The sequence below is a fragment of the Sander lucioperca genome, chromosome 24 (genome assembly GCF_008315115.2).
Source record: "Sander lucioperca isolate FBNREF2018 chromosome 24, SLUC_FBN_1.2, whole genome shotgun sequence".
Taxonomy (NCBI): Eukaryota; Metazoa; Chordata; class Actinopteri; order Perciformes; family Percidae; genus Sander; species Sander lucioperca.
The window spans coordinates 10142939-10160838 of NC_050196.1; the positions used below are offsets into that span (position 1 = coordinate 10142939).

Genomic DNA, 17900 nt, shown 5'->3' on the forward strand with positions numbered 1-17900 from the left:
AACACATCACACACAACATCCGCTCTTTATTCATTCTAACCACCTGAGAGCCCCTCTAGTTGCAAACCAGTGCGTCATACTGCGTTGTATCGCATGCCAAATGCTAGTTCAGTCCTTTAAGAGTTCTTATAGTCAGATTAGCATCAACCAGTGATTCCAACAGGATTAGCCATCTAATACAGGCGACAAACACTACCAGACCAGATGGAGCAGTGCTAAACCAGGCCCTTGAGCCTCACACTATTACTACCATTTGACAACAAGGTCCCCCAAAAGATCAACACAGCCTTGTTTTCAGTGTAAAACCAATAGCTATGTGTGCTGGTGGGTCAAACCTGGGTGAAATGGTAGTTGCACAGTACTGCTGGTGTTTGTTTTAACTCACCTGGAGTGCCGGAGAGGTGGCTTTTAACACAATCAGTACAATTCAGAAAGAGACTAGTAAGTTTTCAGACCAAGTGAAGTGGATCGAACAGCTGCGATTGACTAAACTCAGCACTCATTGTTTGTTGTTGTGATATTTAGGCTGCGCCTCTGTCTGAGTGTAAATTTATTTTTAAACCTGTCCATGTATCTCTTTTCTTCAACACAGACAATATAATATTAATACTACAAATGTGTTTTTTTAACAAGAGGGCAAATGTGTTTGTTCTAACAATATTCACCAGATACAAGTGAAGGGAAATACCCAATACAGCATGTATTCCTAGAAAAGCTGCTGTCACAGTAGTCAATGAAGTGCATCTCCTCAGACGTTACTGTGTTTCACTCAGGCATTTAAACAATGAACAACTAGAATTTAAACAGTGATTCCCACAGCATCACACATGTTCAGAAGCCAGAACACAGTAAGAATAGCTCAGTAGTAAAAAAAAAACATTTTATTCTTTAACAGAAGAAGTAGGTATGTGTAGAAATGCTTTGCTCAGGTTTTACAGAGAATTAGCCAATAAGTCCGGCCTACTTTGGTAATGTCAGATATTTATTGCTTACATTATTTGCAATCAGACAAACTTGTGATCACTGTTGGCCAGTAGTTGGAAGCGTGGTCAGGCCTGTGCGACAGAGGTTGGAGTTGATGACACAGATACTTGTTCTGGGGATGATTGAGGGGGTGTTAAGTTCACGGTTAGGAAAAGCCATAGGTACAGATGGTCGTCTGAACTCCATTGAGCTGTTTGATGTTGCTTCATTTAGGAAGAGAAGCCGGTTGCCAAGTCTATGTCCAAGTGCTTGGAGGGCGGTTTTACGCACTGAGCCAGATAACAGAAAGTACATGACAGGATCCAAACAGCTATTGAAGGCGGAGAACAATAGCATCACCTCATTGGTACGGTCTATCAGTTTCAAGTAGTCACAAGAATATGTTTCCCTGAGCTGGGAGATGATGTAAATGGGGCGAAAGGCGTGGTAGGGCACGAAGCAGACGGTGAACAGAAAGAGGACAAAGAAAGACTTCTTGGCAGTTTGTTCATATCGCTGTGCGTTGGGAAGGTCCGGCTTGTCCCGTGACACCTTCAGCAACTGGGAAGCAATTTTCGCATAGGAGACCACCAGCATGATGAAGACGAGCCAGAACAACAACACCAGCACCGCGTTGAAGTAGGCTTTCCCTTTGGCTTGTACACGCTTCTTGTATTGGAAGCATTTCTCCTTGTCCTCTTTGTCCTCTGCTGTGGCGATCATTGACACCAGCGGCACCAGTGACAGACCCCACAGAGCTCCGCAGGCGACCCAGGTCCACGCCCAGCTGCGCCCCCACAGCCTCATCCTCATGCATCTCCGTGCTCTGCCTTTCCCCTTTAACCTCAAGTATCTGTCCAAGCTGATGAGCCCCAGTAATGTAATACTGATGTACATGTTCATATAAAACACATTCCCCACCATCTTGCAGGCTACAGATCCCAGTACCCACTTGTTGCCATTAATATGGTAGAAAACCCGGAAGGGCAGACACACCAGGAGGACCAGATCAGCTACAGCACAGTTGATGAGGAACACCCGCACAGAGTTGCGGCTTGACTGTAGGAAAAGGAAGACCCACAGGGCGAAGATGTTACCCACAAGCCCAAAGATGAAGAACAGGGAGTATAGGACCGCCAGCGGCAGACGGAGTGTGGTGTCATCAAACGAACACACAGTTTGGTTTGGGGGAGAGGTGGTAGCGAAGAAGGATGACATCGAAACAGGGAGGGATAAAGTAGAGACAGTAAGAGAGTAATTTGACGATGCAGAGGCTGAAAGAGTGAAGGGAAATGAAGAGGCAAAGGAGAAGGTGGTCATTGTGTCTGAGGAGTGACAACTTCAAGGTTGTTGATCATTTGGCTCTGAAGAAGAAAAAAACACAATTGTCAGTTTGTTGTTTGTCACTGAACAAATACAGAAACAGACAGCTAAAGTTAAAGGCAAGAAAAAGTTGAGTGCACTCACTGTGAAACTGCAGTTACGTATTTTATGAGTAATGCACAGACAGGTGAGTAATATGTGGGTTGTAGTTTTATATGTCACACATAATACTCAGTGCAAAATGAAAATTATAGTAATTAATGTAATGCCATGAAAAACCATAATACAAAAGAGGAACTCCAGAAGCGAGGAAATGAATGTGCTCGAAAACGTACAAATGTCCCTCTGAACAACGATTCTGTTTTCTGTAGGTCATAGACTCTAGAGTTTTTTACGTGTGGGAGCTGGAGTCATGACTAATTGCAAGTTTCATGCCTATTTAACTCATAAATTCCAATACCGTGGTATTACAATAAAGCTGAGGAGTGAGTGTAGATGCACATGCATGCATGCACGCTTATACACGGACAATAACGCAAAGTCACTATGACTGTCGCACACAGGTGTTTGGATTAAGGCAGAACACTCACCATCAATATTCCTTCTGTAGAGATTTCAGCACAGCTGCAGTTTAAATGTAGGGTAAAGTGCAGAGAGGTGTTGGAGCTTCATCAAACTGTAATTTGTTTAAAAACTTGAGTTACATATATGATAAGATGATATACAATGCCAGTCCTTGTCCTTAACACTTTTCTTTTGCGATCTTCACCTTTTTCTTCAGTTTTTGATCCTGCAGACTCTTTTTGCACATCCTTTTGACAGTGTCTGCTCCTACCCGTCTCAGCTCTGTTTTCAGCTTGCCTTCAGTCTTTTTTCTGTCTTAGTCGTCCTCTCTTACTTAATTGAAAAGCCTTTCTTACCCTCTACACTCTTGCTCTAACATATATGACTGTTTAGTCAGCTGTTCTCTCTCTCTCTCTGCCTCTTGTTTTATCTCCCTCTCACCGAGTCTTTCTAGTTTAGCTCCGCCTCTGTCAAAACCCTTTCCCCCCCTCTGTTTCCTCTACTCTTTACACATTTTTGCACTTCTGAGGAAAATAGATAGACAGGAAGTAGGCCCACCGCACTCTCACCCTGTTCACCATGCACCATGTAGCTCTTCTTAATACTTCCCTGCACCGTCCCATTCATTTTAAAATGATAGGCTACTTGATTTATAAACAGAATTTAATTAATAAACAGTCCCAAAATCTTGTTTTTCAGCACACCCAGTGGTCTTCGTATGATTTAAGTCTTGTCCAGAGAGGCACTTTGAATTTTAAACTGTGTCTCTGAGGTTTTGCCTGCAAAAAGCTGAGCCTCCTTTTTATGTAGCTTCATCGGCTCAGTTTGAATTCTGTGTGACAATGGAGGACGTTTTTTTGCTTAACTGATCCATTCTGTGAAGGAATAAGAGAAAAGCCATTAGTAGATAAAGGCCCTGCAAACTCATCACAAGGGGAAGTAGTAATGTCGGCTGACAGTTGCACTAAGCTTTCTGTCTTGGCGAATCATTTGAGTATTTGCTGTTTAACTGTCTGTTCAAATAATCTGATATTAAATTAACTTTAATATCAAGTGCTGGAGAATGATGTTCACATGGTTATCCCACCTGTTGTAATTTAGCAGTAGCTAATGCTATCCTGTAAAATTGATTACTTACAATGGAGAATGGCAAGCTTTTTTATTATCTGCCTCCCCTTGCAATATTAATTTTATACAAATAGGGTTCCAGTGTGAAAACATTGTTGTAGACATGCAAGTACCTACTGAAACAGAAAATGGATGACAGGGACATACATTGCCATATAGGTCAGGACATATAATGGATCTCCTACATATCTGCGGCTTGTCTTCCAACATTTCTCTCACTTTCCTCTCTCTGTCAATTTCTCTTGTTTCAAGGTTCTGACCTATATTTCTTTCCATCCTGCCCATTTTTGTTTTGAAATTGATCAACCAATCAAGTTTTACAGTGCTGCCACTAATGCAAGGGATTGTAATTTGCTGAACAAAAACAATTCTCTTCTACTGTATGTTGTAAATAGTCACAATCACGTTATTGTCAAATATGAATTAAATGAACATAATTCCTCATCTGTAGAATGCGACTTAACACCTTGCTTTCCGAGAGTCACATCTTTCTGACCTTAAACATTCATGCATCTCACTTAATGCCTATGATTTCTTATGTAAGCATTCAGCATTATTATTAAATTGTGGTTTTAGCTGCGCAAGTTGTCTTGTCATTGTGAAACCGAGGTTCACTAACCAGCAATTGAACATATGGGACCTTGCACTTTTGCACAGAAAGAGCAATGCTCTGCATAGTTACTGTAAACTGCAGTGTTTTTTCTTTCTGTCAGTATATACAATAAGTCTCTAACATGTGTTAGTTGTTAGATTTTGTGCAGTGCCTCTTATAGTTTAATGAGTGAATATAAATGTAGTCCCTCATTTTACCTGTTGAAATATGTGAACCATAAATCTATTGTTTAACTTTTTCATTCGCTGTTTTTCCTCTGTAGCCTCACTGTGTGCTGTTGGCCTCAAAGGAGAACTCTGCTCCTGTCAAGCTGGGAGGTTTTGGAGTGGCAATACAGCTGGGAGAGTCTGGTTTAGTAGCTGGAGGTACTGTAGGACAGTTGTTTTCCCTGTATACCTCAAAAGAATCAGGAAACACTCATACATGCCTTTCCACTTTACATGTGCATACACAAATGCTAAAATGGATAGACAGTTAGTCAAAGGTCTAGGGTGTTCCCTGCTTTTCTCCCAATGGATGGAGGGGTAGTCTTCAGGCCTTTGTAGCTCTGTGCAGTTCTCTCTGTTGCATGTCCTTGTTACTTGTATATGTTTGAGAACTTTTGATTGGTAGACATGGAGGCATGTTTCACTATTTTCTTATTTTTTTTATAAACTAAACAATGAACAAATTATTCCCAGAGAATGTGTTAATTGCAGCCCCACATATATATTGTGTATCCTTATACCTTTGTAACAGCAGTCATCTCTTCAGACTTACTCCATTTCTCATCAACACTTAAAACTCCTAGTAGCTAATCACTTTTGAAATTGTCTCCTCTCTTCAGGTCGAGTTGGTACTCCCCACTTCATGGCCCCAGAGGTAGTCAAGAGAGAGCCATATGGCAAACCGGTGGATGTGTGGGGATGTGGAGTCATCCTCTTCATCCTCCTCTCTGGCTGCCTTCCTTTCTACGGCACGAAGGAGCGTTTGTTTGAGGCTATCATAAAGGGGAAATACAAGGTAGGAGCTAAATGACATGCTGAATATGTGCTGTGCCCTTTAGTTGCAGCTAAGCCCGACCCTAAGCTCCTCTTTGTCACTGTGCTGCAATGTACGTCAAGGTTCAGCACCTGGGTTACAGAGAACTGAACTTCAGAACCACCAGTTCTGGTATACAGTGTGGTGTACAGTGTTTATTTTATTTTTTTTAAATTCATTTATATTTATTCTTCTGAATGAGAAATCATAAACATGTATTACGTCTTGCTTTTCCTGTTGTCTTTGTCTCTCTTACCATCCAGACATGATTTTATACAGCCCTTACTATCTAATGACAATGTTAAGTGAATGCTTCAAATAGGGAGTTGTTCTATTATTCTCCCCTTAACAAAAGCCATGGAGAGGTGATGAATAATATGATCAGCCTGTTAAGTTCTCTGTTTTCAACTGAGAGTATGAATTTCCTGCTTGGTGCACTAATCTTTGGCAGATGCAGTCTCAGCAGGCAGCTCGATGGTCGACACTGTGGTGTCTTCCATCAAGCTGCTGCTAAACAGCTGCTGAATTCACAGATTTTATTTTGATAAATAAAATATGAGCTCTACGAACACTGCAACTTTGTTTTAGAATAACAATATAGACAGTGATGTTCTTAACAGGGATTCATAAATATTGATAATAAAGTATCTTGATTCACAGAGCATACACACATACGGTTTCTTTTTCCCTTGCAACCTTCATCATCACCGACCTGGTGACAGTGATCTTGGTTGCCAATGTTCTACATGTGTCTGAATTTGTCCTCCTGTGTGTGTATGTGTTTGGGTGTGTGTGATTGTCCAGATGAACCCCCGCCAGTGGGCCCACATTTCAGAGAGCGCCAAGGACCTGGTGAGACGCATGCTGATGCTGGACCCGGCTGAGAGAATCACTGTCTACGAGGCCCTCAACCACCCCTGGCTCAAGGCAAGATCACACACACACACACACACACACACACACACACACACACACACACACACAGTTTATTATCCTTGAACTTTTGTGGTCATGTATAGCATTTAAAAGGCAACAGACATTTAGTGTGATGTCGATATTTGGTGTTTGAGCTTTGACAACTCAAAGTCACATTTAAACCACTGGTCTTACTTATGCTGACTCAAAAACACTTTCTTCTGCTTGGAACCACTGCTCTGCTTTCACATCCGTTCTGTGACTGCTCTAATGTGTCTGCGTGTCCTTCTGTCCCCTATCACTGTGTATATGGTTTCTAGTGTTCTTATATGTATATGTTTGTGTGTTTGATGTGTGTAGGAGAGGGACAGGTATGCCTACAAGATCCACCTGCCTGAAACCGTGGAACAGCTGAGGAAGTTCAATGCCAGGAGGAAGCTGAAGGTCAGCACCGTGTTGATGTTAAACTCTGACTAATCTACAGATTTAACGCTAATAAATCCACAATGAGTGAAAGTGTCACCTCCCCCACAGTGTGCAGCTGCTGCTTATTAATTTATTGTGAAGTGTTTTTACAAGTCTCAACAGGACTGACTTCTTAAGGCCTCGTATTCAAACTAGGGCTGTCAAACGATTCATTTTTTTAATCGCGATTAATTGACAAATTCCTATAGTTAATCACGATTAATCGCATGTTTTATCACATGAATAAAATTCTATTATTTTGCATTTCAGAACTGTTTTTAAGTACATATTAACAATGGAAAGCAATTCTTACCAGTGTATCTTGATTGGGAATCAAATGAATGCAAAGACAGTTACTTTATGAACTTGACTTTAAGATTTGTAATTGTTTATTATTTATTTACTGTAAACTAAAGAAAAATGTGTGAATCTGTACAATCAGTACAAACAAAATGGTCCAAAAACCGGATGCCACAGCAGGACCTTTGTAACCTTTACGTTTTTCTAATAAGGAATGTAACAATTCTCCTGGACAGAAAAGGGGGTGGACAATGTCCCAAATGACAAAAACAGTCAAAAAAAAAAAACCGATACAAACAACACAGTCCTAAAACCGTATACTGATATACATATTCAATATAGTGTGCAGTAACTTCTAAATAATTGTGATTACTCACTGACTAATGAGACAGCGTTTGCACTCAGCAGCAGTTCCAGTTGGGCTGCTTTCTCCGTGTCATACAGGCTGTGTATGCGTGAAACTAATGTCCCCCTTGACAACTTTTTAAAAGTAAACTTTCCATTCAGAATCTTATTGGCATCCATTTCGCCATCTCACGCTCGCCATCCACTCAAAACGTAAAGTTAGCCTACTACTGTTTGGCCGGCTCGCAAGCCCCAACAAGTGTGTGCGGCGTGCCTGTTGTTTTGTTTCCGGTCTAGCTAGATCCGGTGTGGTGTTGTAGTTTTTCTAACGTTACTAGTTGTTGCAAGAACATGTGAAAAAAACTACAAAGTTTTCTAGGCTAAAAAGAACGTTAATCTCGCGATAAAAAAATTGACGCCATTAAAATGGGTTTGCGTTAACGCCGTTAACTCGTTTAACTGACAGCACTAATTCAACCACACAAAAAGCATGTACATACACCCCACAACATGGACCCTGTTGAGGCTAAATGTAATAGCTGTGGCTTCTCCACTCTGTGTCTCAGGGTGCAGTGCTGGCTGCTGTTTCCAGCCACAAGTTTAATTCCTACTATGGTGATCCCCCAGAGGAACTACATGACTTCTCAGATGACCCCACCTCTTCAGGTAAATCACACAACAGAACATTATCCTGGTTTAGGGAGATTTGATCTTTCAAATGTATTTGTAACTTGTAGTTACTAGTTTGTGCAGGTAGGATAAGCAACCTAAAGTAAGTTAAAACACAAACTGAATTGTTAGATAATTTAACAGTAAGGACAATAAATATTGTCATTTAGATTAAAATGGTGTTATGGTAATGTAGGTGTTCATGTACAAATAACAGTTAGTTCTCCCGGCATATGAATATCCAATGATGTTTCATATAAGGTCAAAGATGAAACATGCATTTGCCCCAAAGAGCACGTTCACTTTCTAGCCCTGTTTCTATTCTCGTGGTTTCTATTTTCATGTCTTAATGTGATCTCCAGCTGTCAGCGGCAGATTTTGCCCAACAGCCTTACTTCCCTGTTTCAGCCGCAGACTTTCACTTCCTTTCCTATGGAGACTGCAGGCTGTACCTGCCAGTAGTTATCAGCATACAAAAACCCTCTGTGTCACTGTCGTAAACTGTAGAAGGTTAGCAGTGTGTCACATCATCACCAAATGAATCGGTGCAATGAGCTTAGCTCTTCACAATTCTCTGCCCAGGTTTATATGTAGCCACTGCAGCCAGATATACTAATACCATTACATGTGTTTTTTTTTCTGCTGAGGCTGGCAGTCTGTTGCAGTCATGCTTCCTGGTGACTGGTTTATTTTTGAGCCAGACATGTTGCCAGTCATAGACTTGTGCAGTATAGTAGATGCTTGCAACAGCTTGGCAGATAATTCATAGACTTGGCTGCTTTTTGCTGACTTTCTCAATCTTTGATCATGCTCGTTTCTCTATTTCCCCTCTGCCTCCTTTTATTACCTACCTGCCCTCACGCCACCTCCTCACACTGCCTGCTCTCTGACTCTCTTTTGTCTGCCTTTTTCTCTTTCTTTTCTCTCTCACTGTGAAGTGTTAAACTACATCTATAGTTTCTGTAAACCTATTCTAATCTCAGCCTCTCTTTCTTTGGTGTTGTTTTTCTTCTGCTGTGCTGTCTCTAGGACTGCTAGCTGCTGAAAGTACGTATCCCTTTCCTACCCATAGAATCTTGATGTGTGATATTATCATGACATCATTGCTCGCTTTTTAGTTGCATTTTCTTCTTAGTGTTAAATGACATGGGTCCTTATCCTCCAAAATGGCTTCCTCTGTGTCTCCCTCTGTCCTCTCCTGTCCCTTTAACAAAACCCATATCAGTTGATGAGTGTGTTTTTAATCTTGACCTGTAAAGATGATATTCTGTTTACATTCCTCTTCATTATTACAATTGCAGGAAGCAATTTATTGTTACCCTGTGAGACGCACAAAACCAAAACCAAAGGTTGAGAGGATAACATGCTTAAATGTCCTGACTAACAATTGGATTTTCTATAATAATCAGGTTTCTGCTAAAGCTTTCAGGTGTTAGTTTAAAAACTGTATATCTTAAAGCTGGATGTTAATGATTAATTGATGATTGAACAGTAAGACCTCTGCAGTCTGTTGTCAGTGTAGCACATTTAGCAACTAATCGACATTTGTAGGCTGCAGCCTATTTAGTCACAGTTAGGCTTTAAGGGCCTGAATGTTTAGGCTCCCAGAAAAGTAAATTGTGCAGAATTATTGTTAAATCTTAGTGATATTTGGGCATTTGTTGAATAATTACCATAGAGTGGGAGTAGGGGCAGTCATTTTAAGTACAATATTATTTTGTTTAATTAATTTCTGCGAGGAACAGAATGCAATGTGTATTTCATAAGCTTCTAGTGATTAACCAATTATTGAGCTGTACATGGCTGAAAATCAATTGCGGCAATGGTTTAAAATGTGTTTCCCTAATTGGAGTAATATGATGCATGTAAACATACCTATAACAAGGTTTTCTCAAAGTTATTAACAGCTTAAATACTGCTTACAGTAAATGATGTTTTCTTCTCTGCCGTTTCTCGTACATGCCTCACAGTAATACTTGAATCAAAGTCTCATTTGTTCTTTTCTCAAAGCCCATTATTAGCCCAGCAATATTACATGTTTGTAAATGGGATTAGTTGCTCCATATTCATCTTTAATCTGCTATTCCAGGGTTTCTTTCTAGAGTTTTTTAGTTAACCGAACACATACTCTTGTAAGGCAGTGCTTGTTATCCTGTTCAATACTATGTTAAAAAAATCAGTACTTTCAAGGTTGGAGTAATCCATAGTCTCTAAATTGAACATGAAATATTTATTAATTAATTTGTAAGAAACGGAGGTCTTTACCTGGTGGTGTAATATCACAACCCCCACCACTAATCAATTCTGTGGTAATTTAAGGATCAGCAGCTTATCTCTGAATAACTTTTAAAGTAAACCTTCTCATAGGAGAGAAAGAGGAATTCTTCTGACCACACTGCACTTGTCTACCCTCTAAACATGTCACTTCCTCTTCTCTCTTTAACACCAAGGAGCATGTTTACTATGTAGGCTACACATATTTTTTAAGACTTTTTGAATTTGATATTTTATTACAAACGGTAAATGTTTGATGTTTGTGGATTTAAAGAAGTGATATCAGATTTGAATTCTTTCTTTCCATTTTCTTTTTTTGCATTAAAATATTTTTATATTTATATTCTGCATTTTTCTTGGGCGTACTGCTCCTAACCCATCATCCACACTGTGACTTTTTGAAGTGACTTTCCTCTGATGTTGTATTGATGCCATATACCGCTGTTTCTCTGGTTTTGCTGCATGTGTGGGCGATGCAGCAGGTACTTGGGGTTAAATAGTTCTGAGTGTTTGTGTGTGTTTTATGTGTTTTCAGTTGTGACACCTATTGCTTGTCTTTTGTTTTGTGTTATTTTTGGTATTTCTCGTTGTTTTGCCTGTTTGTGGATGAGTTACTTGTAGTGTGTTTGTGGATGAGTGTGTCTGTCATGTTCCGTGTTTGCATTTTGTGTAGTATTGAATGTTTGCAGGGACTGCTTGGTGTACTTGGGAGTGTATCTGTTCTGTGTGCCTGTGATTCAGTCTATAATTGAGTGTATAATATCTGTATGTATGTGTGTGTGTGTGTGTGTGTGTGTGTGTGTGTGTACAGGGGCAGTATCACAGGTTTTGGACAGTCTAGAGGAGATTCATGCATTGACAGACTGCAGTGAGAAAGACATGGACTTCCTCCACAGTGTCTTCCAGGATCAGCACCTCCACACTCTGTTAGATGTGAGTAACCCAGTAATACCAGAAGTGCCCAGTAGGTGTCATTACAAGTCAAGAGTCAGCTACAAACAGTATTTGTCCAACATGTATGTTCTATTTACTATTCTGTAAACTTAGCATCTTGTGATTGAATGAGGAAAAATTGTCAAATTGTTCTTACATGTTAGTTATTGTCATTTCAGCTTTATGACAAAATCAACACCAGGTCGTCCCCTCAGATCAGAAACCCTCCAAGTGATGGAGTGCAGAGAGCCAAAGAGGTGAGGAACTCGCTGCTCATGTTCACTAAATAAGAGACAATTTAAAATGAGAACTCATATTTACAAACTGGGATCTCCTTCATGTGCCTTTTAAACCACTAATCTGATTTGTAATGATCTATCAATGTTAATTTTGCAATAGAGCCTTTTCTAGTATTTAAAAATAACTGGTCAAGTCCTAAATAGTGAGTGATGCTCTCTCAAAAAGCCTTCTTGGCAAAGCAAGTAAATAATGAAAATACAATGAAGAGAATCAGATACTGTGCTGTAATATATTAATTCTTATCAATCATATTGATTATTGACATTCTTAATGTTCACTACTCTTTCTCTTTGTCTTTATTTTCTTCACCAGGTACTGGAAACCCTCTCCTGTTACCCAGAGAACATGGAGGCCAAGGAGCTCAGGAGGATCCTCACACAGCCACACTTCATGGTGGGATGTTACAGAAACACACACAACGCGACATACATATTGTTATTGTTTTGACGGGTTCCGATTTTTTGGCCTGTGCATGTAGAGCAAGCTTATTGGTGTGTGAGATTACAACCTACTGTGTCAGAAGAACGGTTCTTTTGTCAATCCAGATAACTCCCTCGACCACAAAGCTGCTTAGCACCTGAGCTTGGCGAGGGATAGACACATGGAGAGAAAAAAGAAGAATCAGAATCACTGGAGCGGCAGGAAGAGCTGAAGGGCGTCAGTCACTTCTGCGGTGGCTGTCAATTCCACCATATTTGTCAGATAGGTCTAGTGGCTGAACAGACCTGAGACAAGAAGAACAATTTGGGAGGATATTATTGAAGGACAAGGAGAGTGAAAACTGAGGCCGAAGAAATCAGTGGTGGATTTCATCTAAAGGTAGAACATTGTTACCTCCGGCTCGGTTTGTCAGCAGGATTACGGAAAAACTACTGGCCGAATTTCATGAAACCTGGTGGAAGTGTGTAGCATAGGTCAAGGGAGAACTTATCAAATTTTAGAGCGGATCCAAATCACAGGGCAGATAAACAAATTATTTTTCACTTTTGTTAACATTTACGAGGTAGGGCATTTTTGCTGCATACAGGTGTTGTCGGAAAACTGTGTTCCCGATCAAATGTCGTGGCTCACCTGATTTATTTCCTTGCTCTACGTTGCCACGCAAACACTGGGAATGGTTATCGACGTATTGTTTAATGCTGAGCAATAAAATACAGCACAGCGTCCATGTTATTTCCACTTACGACACACCGAAGTCGAAAGACTGACTTCCCAATTCAGGGAAATGGGGCCATCCAAGGAGCATCTCAATGTACCATTGGCCTTTGCAGAGGTCTGCACTCTCTGAGTGTCATTCTAGAGTAGTTGGTGTCTGTAATTGCTATACTAGAAGAAGTGTAGCTTGTTTTGTGGCTGCAGTTTTCATCTCAGTTAAGTGTTATTACAACAGTATAATAGCGAATTCATTCATTCATCAATTCAGCGAGGATGACTTGACCTTTATTGTAAGGTTGTTTTGGGGTCTGAAGACTGCTGGAAACGGAATTGCCCTTTTGGGATAAATAAAGTTGTTTGAATTGAAATAAATTGTATTGATATATTCTTTTGATTTCTTGTCTCTTACAAAACTGCACAGCAGCTATATGTAGGATGATACTGCTGTTTATGTAGCCTAGTAGAACCACAAGAGGCTGAGGTGTTTCCCTCTGCTGATTCAGTCTGTGACACTTACTGAGCTGTCACAGTCACGCCTTATGTTTGGTTCAATCCAATTAGCCCGTCTTGCTCTCTGACCTGACCGGCTGGGTTTTTCATGCTGCCACAGACATTTAACAGTGCTAATAGCTGAATGGGTGTGAAGGGCTTCAGCATGGTAGCACATGGGAAGAAGCATGCCTCACTTACCAATTATTTCACTTTAAACTTTTTCATGAATTCATTTATGAGGAAATGATCCAAGGAAATGCTTTGTTCCTGTTAATTATCAACTTAGTATACAGTCATTGGTGTTCAATGTCAAACACTTGTTAGAATCCATTGTTGATGCCTTTTTTTAAACAGTGTTCTTGTCAGCCACACTAATGTCCACCATAAGTCAAAAGCCTTTAATGCCAGCTGTTTCAGCTCTCCATGTCTGTCATGCGTCATCAGTGAACATGTTGTCGCACTGATAAGCAGATGTGATCATTTGGCAAACGCAGCCAGTAGATGTTTTTGTAAAAACACATTGTGTCAGTAACATGATTAGTGCCCAAAGAGGATTAGTGTAAGCCACACTCTTTCCGACATTGGAGCTATCCACTCACATACACACACATACAGTGTGCACAACCACATGTACCTTCCTCTTGACTGGGATTTGGATTAGTTATTCTAACAGGAGTGTTTTCTTCTCCAGTTTTTTTAAGGCCAACGTGGGATTCCAGTCACAAGTATTTCCTCAACATTGCAATGTCAATGGGCTTCATTCCCACTGGGTTCACCTATAGAAAAAAACAGGGATACTGTGCAGTTGCATCAACGAGTCTTGACATTCATGACTGTCTCTGTACACTCCAGGCTCTGCTGCAGACCCATGATGTGGTGGCCCACGAGGTCTACAGCGACGATGCGCTGAGGGTGACCCCCCCACCCACTTCTCCTTACCTGAACGGAGACTCCCCAGACAGCACCAACGGAGACATGGACCTGGAGAACGTCACCAGGGTTCGCCTGGTCCAGTTTCAGAAGAATACCGATGAGCCCATGGTACGTAAAAAACAAGAGACGCACATACTGCAGATTGCACTACATTTCACATATGGATAAATTGACAGGCTCACTTTGTCTTTTCATCGAACCAGTTCATTTCTGGAAACCTGTCCATTAAGTGTATGTACAACTGATCCAAAAAATGCTAAGAAATCTAGTTGTAAACCCATTTTTATCGAACAGTGAGTAATCAGTTGGTCCCTGACCTTGGTGACCAAGTCAACACTTCCTTAAAACTACACTACAAACCTCAGTAACTAAATAAATAAATAAATACAAGAGATGAATATATCACTATATATTCACAATATTCACAAATGGATTTTCTGTCTAGTTACCTGCTAGGGTGGGCCAACTGGTTTATTGTGACAGCACATCTTGAGTAATTGCGTTACCATAAGTCGGCATTCGCACAGCCTGCGTTAGCCGTCAGGCGGTGCAGCAAAAACGCAGATCTTTCCATTCATTTTGAATGGGGTTAGTGCGTTTAGGCTGCGGCTGGGTTTACCGCAGGGGTGACACGCAAAAAAACGCAGCGGGCCTGTGGCGAAAAGTTGAGACCGACTCAACTTTGGAGAAACGCAACCCCACGTCATGCTGCAGTGGCCAATTATTTAACCAGCAATCAGACTTGTCAGTATGTTTGGAAGCGGTGTGCGAGTCCCGTACATTAAACAGGAAACACCACTGCCCGTTCTCTATACATCCATGAAGCTGCCACAGGAAAGTTTTAAAACACAAGCACTAAACTGCCCAGGAGTTTGTGTAACAGCTGAATCTTTCCTGTAACAACAAAGCACAGTTGATTTGTCTTGCTCATGAAAAACAGTTGTTGTGTTACGATAATTATTTATCAAGAGATGGACAGAAACACTGAAATTGTCACAAAGTTAGTTTACTTGCAAGTAGAGTCAATTTGCAACACTTACAGCAAAGCACAGAAACATGACTAATGAAAAGCCCTCTCCAGCAACTTTTTATGATTAATATGAAGACATAATACAGAGTCAATGTCGTCTCTTTTATCTCTGGTCAGGGAGGGCATGTTCTGCCCTCAGGATCATTCCGTGCTCCAGACAAGGATAGTCAGTGGCTCCATGTTATCTTGTGGGAGTGCAATCGGTATAATATGGCATTCCATTCAAACAGTAGTAGAATGTGAATCATAATTTTTCTAACATATAGTCTAGTTGTGCTACATTGGGGGGTTAAAGAACACAACAGGACGTCACACAAATGGGTCTGAACGTAGCTTGCTGATGCATTAGGGTGCAGTTGAATTTAAGGCTCAGCATGGTAAAGTGTGCTGTCTTGGGACTATACTTTACATACTGTATGTAGCAGAAGGTATTGTCGCTCTCTGCGATTATGATCTGTCATCAGTTATCCCTCTGACCCTCTGTCTGGCTCTTCTAGGGCATTACTCTCAAAATGAACGAACTCAACCACTGTATTGTAGCCCGAATCATGCACGGTGGAATGATTCATCGACAAGGTATGTATCCATATAAATATACGTCCAACCTTACACCACACATGCATATTTAATAGGCACATTAAGCCATTCGTTTGGTTAATATGATGAGATTTTCTCTCAAAATAAGACTAATCAAAGAGATCATAAAGTAGGTGGGAATATAACGGTAACTCTTATTGGACTTCACTTCTGGTAATTTGAAATAACAATGAAATGTAACTCTTCCTTACATTAGTTGGGCTCCCCTGGAGCCATCTCAATAACCCCTGCAGTTTTTCCTGGCCTCTGCTTTGTGAAGCGATGGTGTTTCAACACCCAAGAGCCTCATTTGTAGCCTTTATTAATTCATTATTTCTCTGCTTCAGGGACTCTGCATGTAGGAGATGAGATCCGAGAGATTAATGGCATCAGCGTTGCCAATCAGACGGTAGAACAGCTCCAAAAGATGCTGGTAAGGCACGCGGCTCAGATCTCCTCCTCGCTTTCCACATTTAGACTGTGCAGGCAGCTTTTGGCATCTATTATTGTTTAAGCATGTGTTATAGGATGTAACATATTTGAAGCGATGGTGCTATGTGGACTGATATAGTAACAGTGTTACTTAATGGTATCATTTTAATAAGGTGAGACATCTTGCTATGTCAATACATGGTAGCAAATATAAATTTGGAGTATATAAAAGTCAGCAGGTGTGGTACTGTGCTGACAAGGGCTTTGAAACCATTAGTTTCTTTATGATCTTGCTATTATTGTTTGTTTGTATGGTTTCCCTTAAAAATTCTGTATGTAACGTGCATATTCCTTGTCCGCACAGAGGGAGATGCGGGGAAGCATCACATTTAAGATTGTGCCCAGTTACCGGTCCCAGTCCATGTCTTGTGAGGTACGGAATCACACACTTGCATACATTTTTGCATATTCAATGGAGGAAATAAATATTCATCTAGTGTTTTCTGTTGCAGAAAGAGTCACCAGATGTATCCCGACAGTCACCTGCAAATGGTCACGCTAGTGTCACCAGCTCCATCTTGGTATGGTTCGGCTTCTTCTTTTCACCCTCACACACTTTCACAGAAATAACAGAAGGCTAGTAAAAAGAAAAAAAATGGGTAAGCTAGTGTGTCAGGGGTTAAGGTTCATACTGTACCATTAAAATCACTACATCTTGGAATTAAATCTGGACCAGGATCACTGTCAAATGTTGTTTCCTACTAACTGGTAACTATCAAAATCAAATCAATATCAAAAGCATACAATGCCATCACACAACCATCTTTAATGGTTTTTGCCCTAGTTAGTGCGTTATCAAATCCAGTACTTACACAAAAACGTCTGTCATCCCAACTAGGACCTGCCAGCGACGATCCAGCCCAAAGGCCGTCAGGTGACATTTCCTTACTCTTTAAACCATGACTGGTCTCCTTTCATTCAATTGTGTGCTTCTCCCTTTTCTTTAAAACACGCTACTGATATGACCAACTAACACTCATCCCAACAAGTCCAAATCTGCATGTATGCACTTATAAGCACTCATGCGTTCTTCCATTCTCATTACATCTATTCTGTTTACATCAGGTTTTGCTCTCCAATGTCAGGCCTTAAATCTACTCTGCTTTGTCCTCCTTAAACATTGGAAAGGATTCCTACACAGTTGAGCAGATGTTTGATAAAAAGTGGAAAATTTCCTGCAGCATAATATTATAGTTAATAATATTGTAGTGTAATTTGGCCTTGTTGACATATTTCCTTGCTACATTGTATTGAGAAGAAATGAAACGTCTGTAATAAGTAACACAATTTGAGATGCAAAATGTTAGGAACCCTGATGTCTTGGTCATTTGCTCTTAAATGCATTTCTCATTTGTTTTCTGCCATTTTTGTCTGTTTCATGGTGTTTTCATTATGCTCTGAGATCACACA

General features: G+C 40.5%; 2 protein-coding genes across 19 annotated transcripts in view; one reads left to right on the forward strand and one right to left on the reverse strand.

The window, feature by feature from the left end:
* LOC116044632 (peripheral plasma membrane protein CASK-like) overlaps positions 1 to 17900 on the forward strand; it is a 44347-nt gene that overhangs the window by 16837 nt on the left and 9610 nt on the right. For 7 of the 18 annotated variants that reach the window (XM_031291987.2, XM_031291979.2, XM_031291981.2 and 4 more), the window contains exons 6-20: positions 4854 to 4956; positions 5418 to 5593; positions 6398 to 6538; positions 6887 to 6970; positions 8203 to 8302; positions 9335 to 9351; positions 11387 to 11512; positions 11692 to 11769; positions 12125 to 12205; positions 14312 to 14500; positions 15920 to 15998; positions 16346 to 16431; positions 16795 to 16863; positions 16943 to 17011; positions 17329 to 17364. In XM_031291987.2, the coding sequence (XP_031147847.1) occupies positions 4854 to 4956; positions 5418 to 5593; positions 6398 to 6538; positions 6887 to 6970; positions 8203 to 8302; positions 9335 to 9351; positions 11387 to 11512; positions 11692 to 11769; positions 12125 to 12205; positions 14312 to 14500; positions 15920 to 15998; positions 16346 to 16431; positions 16795 to 16863; positions 16943 to 17011; positions 17329 to 17364 (1434 nt within the window). Of the gene's footprint in view, positions 1 to 4853; positions 4957 to 5417; positions 5594 to 6397; positions 6539 to 6886; positions 6971 to 8202; positions 8303 to 9334; positions 9353 to 11386; positions 11513 to 11691; positions 11770 to 12124; positions 12206 to 14311; positions 14501 to 15919; positions 15999 to 16345; positions 16432 to 16794; positions 16864 to 16942; positions 17012 to 17328; positions 17365 to 17900 lie in introns of all 18 variants that reach the window. The other 11 variants (XM_031291984.2, XM_031291994.2, XM_031291992.2 and 8 more) reach the window with 6 other exon arrangements.
* LOC116044639 (probable G-protein coupled receptor 34) lies at positions 514 to 3310 on the reverse strand. The gene is made up of 3 exons (XM_031292016.2): positions 3056 to 3310; positions 2877 to 2962; positions 514 to 2327 (listed from the first exon to the last, which is right to left on the reverse strand). Exon 3 carries the CDS (start codon positions 2281 to 2283, stop codon positions 1021 to 1023), a length of 1263 nt encoding a protein of 420 aa, XP_031147876.1. The 5' UTR covers positions 2284 to 2327; positions 2877 to 2962; positions 3056 to 3310; the 3' UTR covers positions 514 to 1020.